The sequence below is a fragment of the Grammomys surdaster genome, unplaced genomic scaffold (assembly GCF_004785775.1).
Source record: "Grammomys surdaster isolate TR1022 unplaced genomic scaffold, NIH_TR_1.0 227, whole genome shotgun sequence".
Taxonomy (NCBI): Eukaryota; Metazoa; Chordata; class Mammalia; order Rodentia; family Muridae; genus Grammomys; species Grammomys surdaster.
The window spans coordinates 349,378-372,169 of record NW_021604672.1 but is presented as its reverse complement, the minus strand read 5'-3'; the positions used below and the strand labels follow the sequence as shown (position 1 = coordinate 372,169).

General features: G+C 42.1%; 1 protein-coding gene across 3 annotated transcripts in view; it reads right to left on the bottom strand.

Annotated features, from left to right (window-relative positions):
- Ltbp1 (latent transforming growth factor beta binding protein 1) overlaps positions 1 to 22,792 on the bottom strand; it is a 379,032-nt gene that overhangs the window by 208,189 nt on the left and 148,051 nt on the right. For 2 of the 3 annotated variants that reach the window (XM_028773421.1, XM_028773422.1), the window contains exon 5: positions 441 to 608. In XM_028773421.1, the coding sequence (XP_028629254.1) occupies positions 441 to 608 (168 nt within the window). Of the gene's footprint in view, positions 1 to 440; positions 664 to 22,792 lie in introns of those variants that run through there. The other variant, XM_028773423.1, reaches the window with a different exon arrangement.

Below are 22,792 nucleotides of genomic sequence, written 5' to 3'. Positions count from 1 at the left end.
GCTTCATTATTTATGAAGGAAAACTTTTGAATTTCATTACAGCTTTCCAGGTTAGAGAAATGGTCAAATCTAAAGCCAAGCCAATTTATTGATAAGGTGATAAAAATCTGAAACCAAACAGTGCAAGATAGCCATCCGTGTCTTACCTAGACACTCACTCTCTTCCGATCTGTTCTGTACCCTCCCATCACAACACAGCCGGGGAGATGCTAAGTCAGAAGGGAGAATATTCTAGTTGCCATTTCCCCAAGAAGCCAAAAGTCAGGCTGAAAAAATATTTCAAAAAAGCAACTTAAAAGATCTAGTAAAAAGAGCACGTTCCCCTTCAGAGATAGAAAGTTGTTCAAACAGAGAGACATGTGAATGGAAGGGAAACTGAGTGTTCTAGTCTCATAAAACTAGTGGAGGTAGGGACAGTTAGGGACCACGGAGGAACTCACCCACTCGGAAGTTCGTGGCTGTCAGGGTGTCGGCTGCATGGCCGTTCTCACTAATGAGAGTGGTGGTGTTCCCCTTCTGGCAGCTGTTCTGACAGTTGCCCTTGGTGCAGGTCACTTTACAGATGCTCGGAGTAAAGACCACCTTGATGCGACCAGTGTGGTTACTCACTAGGAGCAGAGGCAGACAGAAAAAGAACAACAAACATATCAGCTTAGTATCCATGAACTTGCCTTGGAAAAATTTTCAACCAAAAAAAAAAAAAAAGGAAAAAGAAAAGAAAAGGAAAAGAGAGGGAAGGAGAGCCCACAGCCGGACAGGTTTCAGGCAGAGGGAAGCCTGCTCTGCTCGCTGCTCTCTCTCTATCCAGTGGTGTCTCTGAAACAGGAGTAGGAAGCTTAACAAACAGAACTCCGGGATGCACTCCAAAACCACATTTGAAGTCGAGTCACTGGAGTGGGATTACTAACCACAATGCTGCACTTTATTCACGGGGAGACAAAGAGCAACATCCAGGGCAAGACAGATTAAAGAGCCAACCCCGACAGGCAGATGTAATGCAAAGGGGGTTGGCCCCCCGCACCTAGTGGTGAATGAGCTCCTGTGTCCTCAACACGCATACTTCCCTGTTCCTCCACTTATTAAGTCACTATTTGCAGCCCGACCCCTGGAAATGTTTCAGGCATGCGGCATGTCTGAAAACATCTGTCTCAAATCTCCTGGCACTCCCGATGAAGTGGTCACATCCTATGTATGACGCAGCTGCAGGAGCCCATTTCTTTCTCACACGTCAGGGGCATCATTGGTGCATGCGAATTCCTAAAACCATATTCTGTTTTCCTCTGAACGGGGCTTATCAAAGAGAAAGTTAGGACCAGTCGTGAGGATAGCAGTTCACCTCTGTTACATCAGCCTGAGCTCTCACCACCCTGCGCACGGACCACCTGAAGAGACTTCTGTCGTTCACAAGTTACTTTCTTAAAAGCCCAGTGTTATAATCAGACAGGCCAGCTGAGGTAGCACTGTATCATACAACTGGGCGCTGAGCCAAAAATACACGGTGGCTTTGAATCCTGGCTCAGTTCTCATGGGACTTTTTACATTCAGTTTCAACATGGCTCTAAAACATGAAAGAACTGGAACTGATATTTTCTAGCCAGTCATAACTTTCAAAGTCTCCATGTGGGACCAGCCAACTCTAGCCCACAGGCCAAACCTGGCCGACCCACCGCCTGGTTTCTGTCAATAAAGTTTTATTGGAACACAGCCACAGCTGTTATCTGTGGCTGCTTTTGATAACACAGCACAACTATTCTGAGACAACATGAGGCCTGCACATCTGCTCTTCACAGTTCCACCTCGATCTATGCTGTAGAAGATTATCACCCCATTTTGACTTCTCTGTCTGTGATATACCTTCCTTTAGGTCCCTCCTCCTTCCCAGCCCCAAAGCATTAAGTAGGGATGCTGGCAGAAACTGACGACAGTGTCAGTGCCAATGTTAAGTCTTCTGAGAAACAGTGTCTTTACCTTGCCAGTCTTCATGGAACTTCCAAAGGGGACCAGCACCTAGTGAAACCTATTCAATCTCACCCCTCCCTCCCCACCTCAACTTCTTTAGCCAGACAAGAATTCTATTTTCATAAAATCATCCAGGATGCCTCTAGAGACTCACAATAAATTAAAGTGTGGCTCAAACCTCAACTTAGAAACCAAATTTTAACCAGAGAAGCCATTACAATTTCAAAGTTGGAGTGGGGCCTTGCAGGCTTTTCTACACAGTCATCACTCATACACTGACAGGATTATAAGCACCGAATAGTCTTCCAGGCTTTATCTGACTGAGCTTTACAACAGGCCACTCATGACCAATCCTGTCGTAGGCACAGAGTAATTTCTAAATGAAAATGTGGTCTTGAAGCAACTTATTAGTCCAAATGCAGGTCTTTCTGTCTCACAGTCCAATGTCTCTTCCACATGACAACCCTTCAAAGGCTCCAAGCAAACTGACAGGCCATCAAAAAGATGACACTAAAGGAGTTTAAAGCCATCAGCTGGGTTAGCCTGATTCCTATAATTTCTCAGAAGGAAAAAAAGCCCCACGGTTCTTTCCAAATGATTTTCCTTCCCTAAAGGTTCTAACACTAGTGGTCAAGATGAATTATTTAAGCCAGGTATGAAGATAAACACTTGTAATCTCCAAACTTGGGAAACAGGCTAAAATATTGTTGTGAGTTCAAAGCTAGCCTGTTTTACCCAGTGAATACCAGGCTAGCTAGGACTATATAGCCAGAACCTATCTTAAGAAAAAGGGAAAAAAGGAATTAAAGAAAGGAGGAAGAGGAGAAGAAAGGAAGGAATTAGTTTAATAAATAGATATTTTACTTGCAAACGGGGCTTCGAGCATCCTTCAAAAATGGCGTTGTAGAAGTAACAGCTGTCAGGCCAAAGGACACTATCAGAACCATTTGGCTCTGCTGACATAGCCCAAATACACCTGTACCAAGCTGTTTAGAGGGCTGGAAAGATGTCTCAGCACTTGCTGCCCTATCCTGAGGACTGCAGTTTGGATCCAAGTACCCATTGTTGGGCAGCCCACAAACACTCCTGACTCTAGCTCCAGGACATCCGATGCCCTTTCTATCCTTCACTGTGACCCCTCCCCTCACACCCAGATACAGACATATAAGAGTTTTTAAAAGCAGCATGCAAGTGGTGATTGTGGCTATGTAGTAGAACTTTATTTAAAGAAACAATTTCCTGCCCTCAACTTTAAATACTTCACATGAATATTTCCAATTATCTGGGCATCTACCCTAGAAATTTAAAATCATAGGCAATGGAATACTGTCAGAGGTTGAATAGAATTCTTCCCATTTAGTTTTCAAACAGTAGCACAAACAAATCAGCTAGGACTCAACGTTGTCAGGCCATGCTTACAAGTATGATCAGGACATTCTGTGCATAAGCACAAGCCCACGTTGTGGGGAGGGATGTATACATGGACAGGCAACATCTTCTCTCTTCAGAAGAACATAAACTTGGATTTCTTCTGGCTCATGCAATAATGAAATGAAAAACCCTGTACCAACTAGTCTGTCCTCTCCAGCATTCACTTATAGTAACAGCAACTGCCATACAGATACCCATTCCCTTAAATTATGCTTGCTTGCATGAACTGAGACATCCAAAGAAAGCAAGCAGTCAACCATGAGTCCTGCCTCACCATGGAGCTACAGTAGTCATCACTTCAACAGTACTTGAGATTCTCCCAGCCTAGTGTGTGTGTGTGTGTGTGTGTGTGTGTGTGTGTGTGTGTATGTATGTATGTATGTATGTATGTATGTATGTATATGTAAGCCTGGAATCATCAGAATTTTCAAAATGCAAAGATAGCATCATATGACTTAATCCCTATTTTTACAACACTCATATCGTCTGAGAAGCAGAAGATACATGCTCTTTCATACTTCTCCTTATGTTTTACAAGCTTTTTTGCTAGAATCTAATTCTAAAATAGACACTGATAATCTTGGTGGGTCCTTTTGTCTTATCACAATACATTTAATTCTCAGTATCAGAAAAAAAGAAAAAGTTGACTTCAGATTCCTGTTAGGGTCTAAAATGAGCAGAGTTCTCTAAACCATTTCTACCTTCCTAAGGAAGGACTTTACATTTCAAGTACACAAAACTGTGGCCTACCAATAAGAGCTTCAACTTCCTCAGATGCAAGGAGTCAAAGCCTATACTAGTCACCATCCAAGAGTCTACTCTGGTGTCACTAACCATGGATGTGAGCTGTCCTCCAAAGGCCACTGGGCTATAGGAGACACTCTCATGACTCAACTATTACTGAGGGACTCTTGTGTCTTGTATATGGTTCCCAGCAAATGTTAAATAAGTGAAGTGACTCAGAACTGTCATAACACAAGGAGCCCCTCAGAGGACCAGGACTCACAGGTTGCTGGAGGTCATTTCTGTCTAAAGCCCTGCTTCATAATCAGAAAATAAGGCTAACAATGGTTGAAGATACTTGTGGAAAGCATCTCCTAGCTGATGAGAACTACTGAATCTGAGATGCAAAAAAGGGACCAGTCGAGAGTCAGCAGGGAGCTCCCTGAACAGCTCTTACCCTTGTTCTCTCTGAGAGAAAACAAGTGTAATTTTAAAAGAGCCTTGTAGGTAAATCAGCCCCAACAATCTTAAGCAAGCACTTTAAAACCTTGAATTTTAGAGGCCTTGGCTAAAAGTTGAGATTGCCTGGAGCCATGTAGCACCTCTGCTGGGCCTCCTAGTCAGTCAGTCAAAGACACTCAAGAGTCAACATCCTGTCTAAAACTTCTGCCAGACCCTGCGTGAACTTCTACCTCCAAGAAGAGGCACTGATGCCTGGCTCAGAGCAAACCACAGACATTCAGAGTGAATAGCAAGTGCCATGGAAGTAAAGCTGATACCCTCCCAAGATTTATAATTTTTTTAAAGGGGGGGAAAAAGCTTTCATTTGAGCTGCACAATTGCTACCCAAAGAGAAAATTCAAAACTATGGAAATTGTTTCTGACAAATGGACTTCAGCCTAGGAAAGAGTTCACTTGCCATGGTTCAGTCATCGGACCGAGATGCGACCAAAAACCAAGGCAGCCAGAGAAATAAATATAACAAGTTTAAGCCTCACTTCAGATGTCATGAACAAATATGCTCCCCTTAGCATTCACTCAGAATGCGGCTCCAGCGTGTCAGCACTCATCCAACTTAAACTACGGGAACCAGAGAGCACAGGCAACGTCCATCAGAGGCAGCCTCTCAGATGAAATGCCATCATCCTGCCATTAACTGAGAGGCCCATCTGAAGAGACCACAGGATCAGTCAACATAGGTAACACATCCTCCCCACTCAGCAAGAGAGAGACTGAGCCAACAGGTCATGCACCCACTTGCAGTCCATCTCTTGCCTCAAGGCCAAGAATTCTTTGAAGGAGAAATATTTAGAGTATCCAATGCTGTCTAGCCCAATAGGGCTTTACCATTCAGCTCCAGATTTAACTCCTTCTAGATTATTAAAAGAATGTTCAGGGAATGTTCCATGCTTTTCAAACAAAGTGGAAAGGAACAATTAACATCAAATCTATAACCTCATGTGGTAATGCCCAGGACTGGACAATCTTCCCAGAAAGAATATCCTATGAGATTTCTACTCTGAGTTTGTGCAGGTCCTCCTTGCCACACAGGTGACTCAACTCAATGACCGTTGACCTTTCTCTCCCTTTCCAGTTCTCCCTTAATAGTCACTAGAGGGAATAGCATGCTGGTTATGTTTTTCTCTAGAGTGCACACACATAAATAAAAATTTCTTTCTACTTATAGTCAGTTATGAAAATTGCCTTATGGAAGAACAGAGAGAAGTAGAAAATTATATTCAGCAAAATAATAAATTCCTGTGTCTGGCCTGAGGACGCTACTTATCAAAAAGCAGAAATGAGGGGTTTGGGGAGTAGCTTAGCGGACAGAGTGCTTTCTAAGGAAGCATAAGGGTCTGGGAACCCACACTAAAAAAAGAAAAGGCTATGAACAAGGCTGTGCACCTTTGATATTGTCATCTCAAAGCTGGAAGGGTACAGGTGGATCTCTTGGGCTCACTGGCTGGCCAGCCTAACCAAATGGCCTAGCTCTAGGCTCCAGTGAGAGAATTTATCTCAAAAAACAAGTTTGATGGTTCCTGATGGTGACCTCAGTCCTCTGCAAGTACACACACACACACACACACACACACAGAGAGAGAGAGAGAGAGAGAGAGAGAGAGAGAGAGAGAGAGAGAGAGAGAGAAATCAAATGTTTTAAAACATAAATGTAAATGAACACCTCCAAATACCTATTTGAGATGTGCAGCCTCTGCCAACCCCATGTTCTTTCTCATTATGCCTCACTTACCTAACTCTTACTAAGAAGAGAGAATCTAAGGACACATACTCAGTAGGTGACCTCTGGCTTAGTTTCCCTGCCTTTCTTCGGATGAAGAATGTTAGCCCACCCAAGGTCAATCCCTCCTTTGGGCACAAGACGCTGTCCACTCTGGCCTTCTCAGAGATTCCACACCCACACCCTTTCATCCTCTTTAGCAAGCAATCATGCTGTATTGTTCTCATGTAATTCTAATCTATTCTACTCCACTCTCTTCCAGACAATGTTCCTGCTTCTCTAACCTCCTCAATACAAAACTACCAGGTCCAAAGGGTGCCCCATTCCTCCCCGAAACAGCAATACTGTGTCTAGGGCCAGCTCAACTTGAACTACAGGATTTCTGACCATTAGATAAAAGTCAGTATTGCTCAGGAACTTGTAAAACTGGTTCCATCTGCCAAAGAGAGAATCCTCTTACCTCTGGCAGAGGGAACAAATGGCTACTGTGATGTCCATCAGCATGTCAAAGCCCATGCTGGCCTCTGGGCTCCCTCAGAATCACAGGTACCTATTCTAAGTCCATGTTAGCATCCTAGCTCTTCCCCTCAGCTTCTCATCCTTATAACAGAGCTATTCTCCCTTAGCTCACTCTCTAGCTCTTACTCTTTCTTATCCTCCAGCCCCTGCTCCATTCCCTATCTCTCTTGCTATCTCTATTCCTCCACTATTCTCCCCTGCTCTCCAGGCCTGGCCATGTCCAGTGTGCTTGCCATGTTCAGTCTGCTTTTTCCCTATGGTCTCTTTTATTTATATTAACTATATCACCTAGTGGCCATGTTATCAGTTTTTCACTGTGCCCCCTCACATACAAAAGCTATCTCCTGACTCTCTTACCATTTCATCTTCAGTTTGTCAAAACCAACCAGGCTTTGCTGTTAATACTTCATTATACCTGCTTTTAGGAAGGTTACCAGAGGACGGCACACTGTCAAATCCAACAACAAACTCTCTGGTCTTTCTTGTTCCAATGTCTACTATATATGACACACTATAACACACACACACACACACATACACACAACTTGTGATGCATATTCCTCATCCGACTTTTAAGTTATCTTAATTGCTTATGGCTCACTCTTTCCTTGACTTTCTCATCTCTCATCCTCATGATTTAGCCCATGGGACAGCCTCAGAGCTCAGCCTTTGTAGCTTTCTTTTCTTATACTAAATTAGTATGTAACTCCATCTTGTACTGTTTTTTGTACATAAACACCATCTATGGATTTCTGTGGAGTAACATGTAACAGTAGCCAATCTCACCTTAATCTTGAACATACGTGTTTATTCATATCATAAGGGAAGCACTCTAAATGCACATGTGCACACATAAATATATGTGTCTATATAGATACACACACACACACACAACAAGCCAACTACATACTCTGCTAGGTACATGTCCTTAGTCAAACAAACATATCTTGAACTAAGCTCTCTTCCCTATATCTAATCTTGTTCTTTTTTATTCTGTCATCTGACAGCAATATGCCAGTAAATGCTGTTTCCTAGTTGTTATTTAGGAAGCATCAGCAGCTCCTCTGGTCCCTGGTAACATCTTGCTGCAGTGCTCCAGGTCTTCATCTAGACTGTTTCAGCTGTTTCCTATCTGGACACTGTTTTCCACCATCCCCTCCTCCTCACTCTCCTCACAGCATCCAGTGCACCCTTTCCTAAGAACAGTCACAGCATGGTTCTCCTTTCTTCCATGGAGTCTCCTTCAACCAAGGTATAAGCCAAAGGCCTTTTCAAAACCCATGGAGCCAAACCCACAACTCTGCCCACCCTCCGCTCTGGTTTCCTCACCACTCCTCAAACACTTACACTCCTGTCTCCAGTCTTGGTACTTGCTCCCTCAGCTGGAATATCCTTCTGTAGACACACATAGCTACTACTCTCGCGTTATTCAAGGCTTCTCCCACCAATTTATCAGGGAAGTCCCTCACTGCAACCAAAGATAAAACTGCAATTCCACCCCATGTTGCCTAATTGTACTTTGCATTTGCATTTTCTATTCAGTGTAAGTTTCTTTTGTTTCTTTTTTATTAGTACCACAAGAATATAAACTCCACAAAAACAACCAAGTACTTAAGCAATAATAGAATGAAAATTGAACATGACATGAAATTAAATAAATATTAATATTTGCCTGTGGGGAATTACATGACACATCTATGAAACGTTTACTCTTCATATATTTGCTATGTGTACACTTGCATAGAGAAGTATTTCAACTACCAGCATGTTAGAGCAAGAGAAAACAGAAGCCATATGTCTTGCAAACTCTGCAGTTATTAAAAATATTTTCCCTAAATCATTAAAACATTACCAAAATAGCTAATGATTTTTTTAAAGTAAAACAATTTTTAAATTAAATAAAACCAAAAGAAATAATGACCTAGGTAACAGGAAATAGAATTTCTCAGCACATTTTCAAAAAAAAATTTTTGTTACCAATCATTTGATAGAAGATTCCTTTTACTTCAAAGATAAAATCTGGGGTGTTTAAGATGTTTGGTTTTTCATATATTTCTGACTTACTATGGATTCATTCACTGTTAACACGTCATTGTCCAGATGTAATAACTCGTAGGGAAGTAGTGATAACATTCACCCCAAAAGACAAAGACACTTTGGTTCTAAGCTCAGAGAGACAGCCTAGCTAAAAGAACATCCATGAAGACGCAAGGCTTCATCCCCTATTTCCACGTATTTCAGGTCTAGTTTCCTACCTCATGCATTCAATCTGTGTTTTACTTTGAAAAACACAGCTCAGCTAGTAAAGTGCTTGTGAAGCAAGAAGAGTAAGGACTTGTGTTCAGATGCCCAAAACCCAAGTAAAATCCAGGTGAGTATTTTAGCCCACCTGTAATCCCAGGACTTGTGAGAGACAGATGGGGACCCCTCAAAGCAAAGCAATGATCTAGAGGAGCCAAAATCAACAAACTCCAACTGCAGGGAGAGACCCTGCCTCAAAAACTAAAGCATGCAATCAAGGAAACCACTCAAAACCAACCTCAGATCTTCACACACTTGCACTTCAACATGGACGTATGCATGCCCACATACATATGAGTATACATACACACCATAACTAACACAATAACAACAAAAATTGACAACTCTGATTTTTCCTGGACTTACCATTAACCCTGCCTCAACCGCCTCTCTTGCTGTGATGGAACCTTTTAAAGAGTACAGTTTTTAAACACTTATTATACAATTTTTTGGGAATGTTATACATTTAAAAAGACCACATCTTGAGAATTTGGCATGCCTTTGATCTTACATTGTTCTTCTTGTATTTTTATCACCTTTAATATCATTTTCGTCTTTACAAATAGAAGAAAAAATCCTATTTCCATCCCTTGAATACAATCCAGTATTTCTGAAGATACAATATATTTTCTAGTCAAAAGACTCTTACCCAAAACATAGTTTACTCACCCAGCAGGAGCTGGCCCAATGTTTCAAGAAAGAAAACACAGTCTGTCATAAACCAAACTAGCAAAACACACTAATGACTTTTTGACATTTTCATTCTCTGAGCTTTTTTTGTAAAATAGTTTTCTTTGACCTTATAGACCCTGAAGAGAGCCAATGACCCAGACATACTTCTTCAGTTTAGGGACAAGGAACGCCCAGCAAGGTTCAGGAGAAATTCTAGACTGTAGTTCAGTGGCAGACATGACTCTACAATCCAGGCCCCACTAACTAAAAACAGAGACAGGGCACATACCTTGTTCCTATGTTCATGTGACCACAGCTAGTGGTTCTATGATGTTTATTCTAACACTTCCTCCAGAACTCATCTGCCCAGAATACATCTGGAAGACCCCACCTCTAATTCTGAATGTTTCTCGAGCATATCAGTGTGTCCCATCCACCAATAGACAATGGGATATGGATTGTTGTGACTCAAAAGTTAAAGAAAAATATCTTTGAAAGAAGACAGGTCCTTATTCTGCTAAAAGGGGGAAAAAGAGGAGGAAGGAGGAGGAGAAAGAGGAGGAGGGAGAAGAGGTGGAAGAGGAGGAGAAGGAGAAGGAGGAAGAGGAAGAGGAAGTGGAAGAAGAAGGAGGAGGAGGAGGAAGAGGAGGAGGGGGAGGAGGGGGGAAGGAGGAGGGGAGGAGGAGAAAGATGATGAGAGGGAGGAGGGGGAGGAGGGGGAGGAGGAGGGGAGGAGAGGAGAGGAGGAGAGGAGAGGAGAAGAGAAGAGAGAAGAGAGAAGGAGGAGAGAGAGGGAGAACAACAAGAAGAAAAGAAGTTTGCTAGACCCATTTTCTCAAGCTGGATAGAGGAAGCAATTGACAACTATAAACTAAAATATTCAGGGAGAGTTAGTAGTTTATTCATAGTTATGTTTTTGTTTTGTTTTGCTTTGCTTTCTTGTTTGTTTGCTTGCTTTCTGGCTTCCTTTTTGAGGGCTGAGCAGATAGTAAGAGGCATTCTGGTTCAGGACATTACTTTATTAGTTTGTCTCCCAAGGAGAAATATTGATGTCATTTTTTTTCATATGTGAAAGATCTCTACCTCCCTTAAGGATTCCAGGCTAGTAGCTGAAGCACATGCTTCAGACACCAGGGCATGGCCTTGGGTACAGAGGAGGCAGAAAAGGAGCTCACAAAGATGACATCTTCGCTGTCAAGAAGAACAAGGCAGAGAAATAAGCTCTCACCTGCCTATACCCACACCATCTAGCCAGTCTGCAGGAAGTAGTGCTTGAGTATGTCTTGTGTGACTCAGATTTTCTGCCCCTTAATTTTGGAATGGAATTAGGTTTTATTTATCTCCACATTTGTTGTTTTTCAGAAAGCAAGTGAGTGGAGACATTTGCCATTGCTCTGTCACTCACCATTCCCAGAAATAGCGTCGGCTTGCTTGTATGTGGAGGAGAAAGGCTGACTAAACAGACAGACGGCTACTGGGTTATGCATTTACCAATCAACAAATTCCAAGACTTGCCCACAAGCCTCAGGGGAGGCTCTTTCCTTCACGGATCTTAGCTCATCTCCAGTGTTCACTCTAATAAATAGGACCCTATAGCACTTATATAGTTCTTGTTACAAATAGCTCTGACAGAAATCAAACTCCTTTAAAGTAAATGAAGACCTTTTCTATTTAGACACAAATGGCCCTCGTCTTCAGCCACACCCACATGGACAGCCAGGGATTAGCCAGGCCATAATGCCAGTGTCTCCATTACCACACTTCCCTCCTTCACATGCAGATGCACCCCCTACAAAACTTTCTCCCTGCTTTCCCTGACAGTCATCCTTAGGATGCCCTTTCCCTTTCCAACTTTTGTCACCCTAAGTCCAGATGAATGGCAGAGACCCAGTCCTCTTGATCCTGTGTCCTTCTGTCTGCAGATGCCTCTCTACCTTGACACCTTCCTTTAACCTCAGTCAAAATGTTAAAAAAAGAAAAAAGTATGCCCTCTCTTATTCATCTCTTCTTCTCTCCTATCTATAACCGATGTCCTACTAGTTAAGTGTCCATCCTTGTTGATGAGAAATAATACAGAGGGACAGAGGTGGGTATGACAAGGAAGAGCAGTGAGCAAGGCGACAGAAACTGAGGCTTCAGAGCTCACAGGAAGACAAGTGGGAAGGACAGAGGGATGGATGACTCTCATCCAGTGACTCATGGTGCAAGCCATCCAACTATGAAAGAGTTGAATAGTCTGAAGCTTCTGTTACCTTCATAACTTGACTTGGAAACAGTCTATAACATCAAAGACAGAGAGATGCATGGGATAAATTGAACTAGAAAGCTTTATGACTATAGATTATGTATAAAAGGAAAAGAGTGTCCAAAAGGCAGAGCAAAGGGGCTGGGGAGATGGCCCCGTCAATGAAGTACTTGTCTTAGAAGCATGAGGTACTGAGTGTACCCCCAGGACCCACACAAAAGATAAAGCTGGGTGTGATAGCACACATGTGAAATTAGCACTGTGAAGGTAAAAACAGGCAGCCTAGCCTACTTGATGAGCTTCAGTCTAATACAGATGCCATCTTTAACAAAGTAAACAAACTATGTAGCCCAACGTACTGGTTGGCTGCTGATGTCCTCATACGTGCGCTCATATTCATACCCACCGGCACGTCCCCCCCCCCCCACACACACACAAAGGGGGGGGGGAGAGGAGAAAGGGGGCCTCAATCAGCATCTAAGTCACTGGTATTACCAGGCAAACAATAGATGCCTTAACGCACCCTGATGGTCTCTAAGTGTTTCTTATAAACAAACAAAAAGAAACACAGGGAGCAAAAACAACATTGCAAATTGAATGCATTTTTGCTTTAAGAAGCGCTATAAAAGTTGAATATTCACACTTTTGCAATTGCAATTACCAAAACAACTCTTGCTAGTTGACCCAAGCTTACAAGAAAATATGCCAAAGTAATGTGTTATGTAGATAATTAGGAGTTTTTAGTCTCACAATTGATTTAGTATTACAGCACCAGGGAGTCCAAGCTTGTAGGACACTGCTCATATCACTTTCTTCATTTTGTCTCCACATAAACTTCTCTCTGGTTCACCTTTAAGTGATTCCATCCATGGCCCCAACTACTCTCTCAAGGGATTACTGCCAAATTCAATAGGTCTCATCATTAGGAAAACTTTCCCTGTTTCAAATAATAGGATTTCATCTCCAGTATCATGCAATAAATAAAATTTTAAGATGATTCATTGCCAATACAAATAAATTAATTAACTTTATGTAATTACAAATTGTTTTTCAGGATGTGAGCTAATTCTTTTGAGGTTACTCATTTTCAACTTGCTTGTTTTTGTTGGTGTGTGTGTGTGTGTGTGTGTGTGTGTATTTGTATTTGTTTTGTTTTTGCCTCATCAAGACAGATCCTCCTCTGAGGAGTACTATAGTGACTTTAAGACATCAAAACTGACTCCATACTTCTTTCCTCAAGGGGTGAAATCTAGATGAAAGGGGCAGTAGATCAGAAAAATCTTCTTTGATGTTTGAAGTATTTCTGTGAAACTGAACAGTGCTTAATAATAACTCCATATACAGGTAAGTAACACAATATTCCTACAGCTCATAAAATTCACAAATTCTCAAAATGTAATTGAACTTTGGCTACCCAGTAACCTAAAGCTAACTTAGACAAAGTAGCAAAATAGTACTTTTTAGAATTACTGATCTGTTGTGGCCATTTTAACTTATATTTGTGGTTTTTGTTAAACTTCTATGAATAACATCTTAAATGGTCAAGATAATGTACTAATACCATTAGTCTCATAATGACTCTTGAGCTGGTGACACATCACATATTAAATAGTGGTCTCATCGTAGATTATAATGGAACTAACCAAGCCCTATTGTTTAGTGACATCATTAAGATCTGATGCAATACTCTACTCAGATGTGTGATAATGATGACACACATGTGTCCTGTGCTCTCATTGGCAGACAAGTAAAATCAGACCATTATGAGGTCTGCAACAGTAATGGTGCCTGCAGTCAAGCCTAAAGATCTGAGTTTGATCCCTGGGACCCACATGGCATAAAAAAAACTGACTTCCAAAGTTTCTCTCTAATCATTTTACACATACAACAGCTTGAGCTCAACCAGACACATAAATGAGTGTACACACACACACACACACACACACACACAAATAAATATATCAATAAATAAAGGCAATTTTAAAAACATACAATTATATGTAATACCTATACTTGATAATGATAAGAAGCTACTAGATAGTGCTTTATATGTGTTTACTATTCTATAGATTTTGTTATTTTTAGAATGTATTATTATAAAGCTAAGTTTCCTCAAACCAGCGTGCTGTGTCCCATCAGGAGTAACCTCACACAGCTTGTTTTGACCCACTCTCTTGTTTGCACTAAGAAATCACGTTGAAGTCTACAAAATGGAAGGAAATCTTTGCTAGCTATTCTTGAAACAAGAACCCAATACCCAGAATTTAAAAAAAAAAAACTTCCAATTCAACAGGTGAGCTAACAAAACAGATAATCTTCAAAAGATGAAACACAAACATCCAATGTGTGTTCTTAAGGTGTTCAACATGTCTAACCATAAGGAAAATTAAGACTATCTTAATATACCCACATCCTCCCAGGCAGAATGGCTGTCACCAAGAAATTGGACAACAAATGGGAAGGCCTTGCCATAGAGGACTGTTTGTTCACTGCCACTGTGAGAGCAAACTAATATAGCTATTACAGAATTGAGTAAGAGGAGTTTCTCAAAAATTAAAAATAGAATTATCATATATGCTGAGCCATATCATTCCTGGGCATAGGCCCAAGTAACTCCATATCCCACCACAGAGACACTGGCACACCCTGCTCATCACCACTCTATTCACAACAGCAAGGAACTTGGAAGCAGCCTAGATGTCCATCAACAGACGAATGGATAATAAAAATGTGCTACCTAAACGCAATAAAATTTTATTCAGCCACAAAACAACTATGAAATTTTCAGAAAAAAAATAGGCAGATCTGGAAAGCATTATACTGAATGGAGTAACCCAAACACAGAAAGACAAAAAAAAATCATAGTTTCTTTTTCACATATATAGGTCCTAGGTGCATAGTGTGTGTGTATGTGTGTGTGTGTGTGTGTGTGTGTGTGTGTGTGTTTGTGTGTGTGTATGTGAAGTCTAAAAACTAGAAAGGAGACAAAGAAAGGATAAAAGATGTTTTAAAGAAGTTGGGGTAGACAATAAGACACATATATCATGAAGGTGGAAAGGAAGGCTGGGTTACTGAGAGGTTAGAAGGTGAGTTATTGAGGTCAAGGGGAAGGGAAGAATCTAATGAAGCATTTTGTTTGAAAATGGCATAGTGATATCTAATACTTTCTTTGCCAATTTAAAAATGAAATTAAATTAGCTAGGTATTTAATTTAATGGTGGCACATGCCTTTATTTGCAGCATTTGGGAGACAAAGGTAGGCAGATCTCTGAGCTCCAGGCCAGCCTGGTCTATAGACTGAGTTCCAGGACAGTAAGGGCTACACGGAGAAACCCTGTCTTGAATATTATTATTATCATTATCATTATTATCATTATTAATTATAAATATGAAGTGATTATGACCAGTGAAAAACACATGGCATGAAGGTTTGTAAGTGTGGTCTGTGATGAACATCCAGCATTGAGCTGACCCAGGAATGTGTCTCTTTGAATGTAGCCTACTGTTAAGAAATTCAGACATAGAGTGCTTAATAAATGCATACTCGGACATTAGTACAGTCATTAACACACAGAAGATGCCAAACAAATGAGGGAGAGTCTCTCATTTTTCTAGCTATATAATCTTTAAAGACCAAAAATACAACTTATCATAACTTCTGTAGGGTTTCTTTTTCCAGATATACTCAGGTGTGGCTCGGAAACTGGGACCCCTGACAAGAAACATGAATCACTTTCTCCACTACATGTCTCTGAAGTAATCCTTTAGACAGAGTTAACTACTGTGGCGTTTCTATGTACAGGACATGGCAAGGCATGCCTGATGGGTATTTACACAAATACCACACTGTGGTTGCCAGAAAGCCCAGACCAATAAAGATGAATAAATAGTCACGATGGGGTTTCAGGAAGACTTCCTGAAAAGGTTCCCCAAGCCACACTCACTGGACCAATGTCAACTGGACAGTCTCTGTCCAAACTGAGCAAGAATCCTCAAGCCCTAACTGAAAATGTTTCTGTAAGAGAATCATATGGGACCATCCAGGGGTGCCTATAGCCACACAGACATCGCTAGTTAAAATCAGCAGGTCATAAAACAAAGCATAAGGATATCAGTGTGGGAAAAGGGACCCCAGGGAGGAGAAAGAGGTGATGGCAGTGAGGTGGAGATGACAGAGAGGCTGAGAAGTGAGAGTACATAGAATTGTCAACAACTACTCTAATTTTTAAAAATAATCCAGATGGGCACTCAAATCCATAAATCAGGCCCTGCTGGGTTTTCTAACTTTTCCAAGGGTCTTGGAGCATTTTGAAACTTACCCACCCTTCCCCTCTTCCTATGTGCCCAGCCGTCCCACACCTTCCTAGGAGGGAGGGATGTGGACAGGAGAAGGATCTATAAAGGGCATGAAGCAAAGAAGCAGGCAGCTAGCTGGCTTTTCCCTCCCTAGAAGACGATCATGGTTGAACACCCAACAGTCCGGACACGCAGCTGTTAGGAAGCAGGGTAGAAATAGACTCTATAGTAGCTGGGGTCTTTCTGTTTACAAGGAAGAAAGTTCACATTATCCGAGGCAAGAGGGTGTTATACAAAAGCTGCATGGAGCAATGAGGACAATGAGCATCTCACAAGAATGCACGCACTCAGCTCCCACAAGCCAGACCTCAGAGACACCAGGACTCAGTTCAGGAAGTGTCTCTTACTGAAAGTGAGAAGCACAATACATCTGGGTGCCCATCACAGGCTGCTCCACTCCCATGCCTTTGGAACAACTTTGAACTGTGTTCTTGCACCCAAGATTTGTGTGGCAGAAAGTTTCCCTGGGGCTGCCTCAACGTCCCTTGGTAAGTCTACTTCCCTCTCAGCTAGTCTCCATTACAAATCCCTTAAGAGGCCTTCCATGGTTTAGTCAGCATCAGCCTTGCCTGGGAAGGCTCTGACAGACAGCTGGCCAGCCCTACACTGGTTTCCCTTGGGTCAAATTCCTATGTTTTCCAGTCCACTGTGCCCAGAAGGTGGGGTTATCCATATGGTATTTTTCTACCTACATGCATCCTGTGTAACTGCAACCAGATTGTGTGCCAGACTGAGACACACAACTGATTTGTCTAGACTGTTCCCAACCATCTTTCTTCTGTCCTACTGGCATTGTGATCTAAAAAGACACAGAGAGAGACAGAGACAAAGATAGAGACAGAGACCAAGGCAGAGACACACACATAGAGAACAGATTCCAAGGTGGTCCGGGCTCCAGGACAGAGGGAGGGAACATGTGAGGTCTCTTAAAGCCATCAGTCAGAGCCACGCTCATCCTGCCCACTTCACTGCTCCAGCCCAAATGAAGGAGAGATGTTCAGGAGAGACCATTTGGCCCACAATAAAGAGGTGGCAAGAGAGAAGAGGAAAGAATTATACATAAATAATGTCATCTACCCTTGTTATTCATACTGGGGTAGATAAAATGCAGGGAGGGGAGTGAAGTAGGTCTGAGATTCATTCTTCACAGAACATGCTCACTGCCTTTCCTCCCTATCAAAACAAAGCCCACCTCAATGGTTCTTTCTCATTACAGATCTAGTGAATTAAGGGAGTGGAAAATCAACATTTAGGCCAGGATTTAGACCAGTTGGTTTTTTCTCTAACTGAACCACAAGGAATAATATTTTTTAATTGATGAATAAAGGAAAAAAATGAAAATATTTTGTTTGGGAGGAAGGCTATTCTCTAAAGTAAAGAAGGCTCCCTGTGCAGGCTACTCCTTGGACTGCAATCTCAACGTGTGGGAGGAAGTGTTCTGGTTTCTGCTGGATTCCCATCAAGCTCCTGCAATCCTTGGATGCACCTGTAACCATTAGCTTGGTCATTAAACAGCATCCCAGCTGTTGGGTTGGTATTTTCTAGACTTGTCAGGGGAGAGCACTCAATCCCACACAAGATGCCTGGAGGCCAGTGTACAACCCAACAAGCCTCTCACCTGAGCCATAGATCCTGCTTCCTATCTAACAAAGCTTCCCAAATCTGTCTATAGGCTTTGAAAAAGTATACCTAGTTACAATGTTTTTCACAAAAGCAATCCTACTTAGAACGTTTTGTTTAGAACTGGGACTGGGGATGTGGCTCCGTGGATTAAAGGGTAGCCTTGTACAAGCATGAGGACCTGAGTTTGAATCCCTAGAACCCACATACAAGCTGGATGTAAAGCTCAAGCACTGGTAATCCCAGAGCTTCTAGAGAAGCTTGCAGCAGACAAACAAGGTAGAAGGCAGGGACTGGCACCAATCTACGTACAGAGACATGTGAACGCCCACATTCACACATGTAATGCACATGGATGTGTGTGCTTATGTGTGCTCATAGGCCCATTGCGCATATGCACATGAATAAGAGCACGTGTGTATGTGTGTGTGTGTGTGTGTGTGTATGTGTGTGTGTGTATGTGTGCACACATACACACACAAAAAACTTTGAAAAACCAAACTTGTAAAGTACACTTAGGCTATAAGAAGTTTTTAATAACTGGATACTGTTTGTATGGATAACCTTAGAAACTAAAAATTATTTCAAAAATGGACACACATTTACTTGATACACCTCTCTCTGTGTCTCTCTCTGTCTCTCTCTCTCTCTCTCTCTCTCTCTCTCTCTCACACACACACACACACACACACACAATACACACTGTAATAAAGAATTTGTCTACTACAGTAATTAGCTCAACATAACCAGATAGCAATTGTCTATTAGGAAAGAAAACAAATAGGGCAGAAGTCAAATCCCAGAAATATTATAATCCTAATATAAAAAATTTAGAGATATGATATAACTGGGCATGGTTGGATAGGCCTGTAATCTCAGCCTAGAGGAGACAGAAATAGGGGGATCCTGAGTTTGAGGGTAGCCTGTGCTATACAACAAGAAATTGTGTTTAAAACATCAAGGGCTAGGGAGGCCAGTCCATGGGAGAGCACTTGCCTAGCTTATAAAAAGCATTAAATTTTATCCCAAGTATTGGCCCCCTTTGAAAAGAACATGATATAAAACTGTGCAAATGGCTCACTCAGTAAAGACATGTAAGCATGAGTGCCTGGGTCCTACACTCCAGGACTCACCCAAAGGCCAGGCACAATAGCGTGCTCCTGTAAGCCCAGCACTGAGGACTGTAAAGACGGGCAGTTTCCCAGAGATCACTGGCCAGCCAACCTAGGTTAAGTGCTGAACTCCAGGTTCAGTGAGAGACTCTCTCAAAACACAAAGCGAAGAACAACTGAAGAAGACACCTAGCATCGATCTCTGACCTCCACACACATGTACCTATGTACTTGTATGCACGTGTGCATGGCCAAAAACATGTGCAACTCACATAAGTGAGAGGTGCTGATCCGTATCTCAAAGTGGAGACATCCTCACAGTCAGGCAGTCATGTGAAACCTTAGCAGGATCCTTCCTCAAGGAAAAAACTCCTGAGAAGACAAGCATGCTGCTTGATTCCCATGAGAAGTATTCTCCTGAGCCACAATACCAGACTCTTATCTGTTCTGAACCAAAGTTGGCTTCAACTCTACCAGTTTCTTCTGCTGCATTTCCCCTTCAGAAGGTAAGCCAAGTAGAGTCTTTGGATTCTATCAAAGAAATCTAAAGCCAGAAGAGTCACCATCTGTGCTGGTTGGAATAGGTATGGCCCCCACAAACTCATGTTGTTGGTGCATGCTTGGCTCATAGGGTGTGGCCCTGTTGGAATAAGTGTGGACTTGTTGAAGGAAGTGTGTCACCGTGGAGGCAGGCTTTGAGGTCTCATGTAGGCTCAAGTCTTGCTAATGAGATACAGTCCCCTTCTGCTGTCTATGAATCAAGATGTAGAAATGTCAGCTCTTTCTCTACCACCATGTCTGCCTGGATGTTGCCATGATGATAACGGACTAAATATCTGAACTGCAAGCCATCCCCATTGAGATGTATTCTTTTGTAAGAGTTGCCATGGTTATGGTGTTTCTTCACAGCAACAAAAACAAAACTAAGACAACATTTCTTCTACTTTTTTTTTAAATATAGGTTTTTCTCTTCCCAAAATGATGCTATTCTGTTTCCCCATGGCAAACTGTAAATTTGTGTTATTTTTCCCCTAAGGGGAATTTAAAAAAAAAATCACAGTTTAACTCTAGAATATTCTGGAGCCATACTAAGTATTGATTTTTTTTTCAGTACCTTAAAATTAGCCTCAACATCCAGAAATAGCTTTGAATGTGAGCATTATTATGAAAGTTTGGGCTTTTGGAACGAAAAGTTGTCTCTGGCACTGGAGACTGTCTGTGGAGGAATTTAAACTACATAATCCTTCCCTCTGGAAGGCTTTGCTCCGTCACTGTTTATACGCTGCTGGATAAGCTTCTTGGAAATGTTGACAATCCATCCATGTCTACCCTTTCCCGGCTATCTTTAACTGTGTGTAGCTGATTGGGAGACAGAGCACATTGCTGTTCACATACCTTCCTGGACAGAGATGGGATCATTGCCCTCAGGTATAAATAAGTCTGACACTCCCTCTGCCTCACCATCAAGTGTAAGATGGCACAACCAAATACAAAGTAAAACCTCTATCGAACCTGGATTTCTGAGATTGACTTAACCAAACCTTGTTAACTTACACATGTAATATTTCACTATCTATGCCATTAAAACAAAGCTTCTGTGAGGCATCACGGAGGGGATGGTGATTTTTCTGAACCCATCTTTCGCCCTAACACCCACATGGCATTACAGGGGGGAATTACAATATTGTGTGCAGGTAGGCAAGTAGCTTTGGGAACCTGATTTTGCTTTCCCATTATTCCTTCTTTAAAGCAGTCTGTTCTCATATTTTAGTCCTGAGTGCTTATTCATCTGTGGCTATTGTGGGTGGTGGTTTTTTATCAGCTTCTTGGAAAGCTGGCTGGTCCAAATTCCACTGCCATGTAGTGCCCAGTGAATCAGTGTGGAGCCAAACAATATACCTATTTCCACATTCACTGATGGCCCATTTAGGGAAGGATTTGACTGTATCCTGGGACATCTCTCCATCACATTTGTTTCATCTGGAAATCTGTCTAAAAGGCCCTCATCCCATCTGTCAGTAGCTGTCCATCTCTGTGCAGCATAGTTTCCAGGACACTAAGTCTCCCCTACTGCTACTTTTCTTTCTCTGTCTCTTCTGAATTAAGGGCATGATGTTTCTCAGGGGCAAATCCCTCTTTACCAGCATTCCAACATGCTGACAGGTTCTACAATGCAATCCACCACTTATATGAGAATTGGACTACAATCTTCTCATCTAAATCAGCTATTCCAGTGCCTGCCTTTACCTCATCACCTGAGTTTCCCCCTCCCTTGGGAAAGGACAGTCAGGCTGAGATGGATACTTCTGTGCTGGGAGCTGCTTTCTGTGCTGTTACTGATCCTCTCAGCTATACCATGGACATTCTTCATGAGCATTCTGTAACTAGTCATAGGCATTAGGGCCTCCACTCAATGCCTTTGCCTACCTCCTTGTCTGGCATCAGCAGACTAGTCTGCTAAATGCTGCCTCTCTCCCAGTGGTCTGCAAAATATTCTCTCTCTCTCTCTCTCTCTCTCTCTCTCTCTCTCTCTCTCTCTCCCTCCCTCCCTCCCTCGCTCCCTCCCTCCTTGTGTGTGTGTGTGTGTGTGTAGATGCACTTGTGTGTCCTCTCTCCCTCCCCCAACTCAACAACCAAGAAGACCTAGACATCCCTGGTTGTCTCTTTGTCATACCAATCAATCTACAACCATGGGAAGTCTTCACTCCAGATACATGGACTTATCTTTTTGAGAGGAGAAGCCATCGATACTTGTCAGCACACCCTGACATGTTTTCATGTTCTGTCACATTTTCTGATATGTCTGAACACAAGCATAATACAGCCAGACACACGTTCAACCACCATGCCTTTCAAAGTGTAAAGAAGATTTCTCACATGCCCAAAAAGTCCAAGTCTCAAGTCCTGGGCTACACTGTCTGGTGGTCAGACCACAGGGGAAATAAATGCAAGTGCTTGGAAAACAAAAACATGCTGTGAGAATATACATGCTATGAGAACATGCATGCTGTGAGAACATACATGCTGTGAGAACATGCTGAGAATATACATGCTATGAGAACATGCATGCTGTGAGAACATACATGCTGTGAGAACATGCATACTATGAGAAGACCATGCTGTGAGAACATGCATGCTGTGAGAACATGCATGCTGTGAGAACATACGTGCTGTGAGAACATACATGCTGTGAGAACATACATGCTGTGAGAAGACTATGCTGTGAGAACATACATGCTGTGAGAACATATATGCTATGAGAACATGCTGTGAGAACATGCATGCTGTGAGAACATACATGCTCTGAGAACATACATGCTCTGAGAACATACATGCTCTGAGAACATACATGCTATTAGAACATACATGCTGTGAGAACATATATGCTATAAGAACATACATGTTGTGAGAACATGCATGCTGTGACAACATGCATGCTGTGACAACATGCATGCTGTGACAACATACATACTGTGAGAACATACATGCTATGAGAACACACATGCTGTGAGAAGACTATGCTGTGAGAACATACATGCTGTGAGAACATGCATGCTGTGAGAACATACATGCTATGAGAACATACATGCTATGAGAACATACATGCTGTGAGAA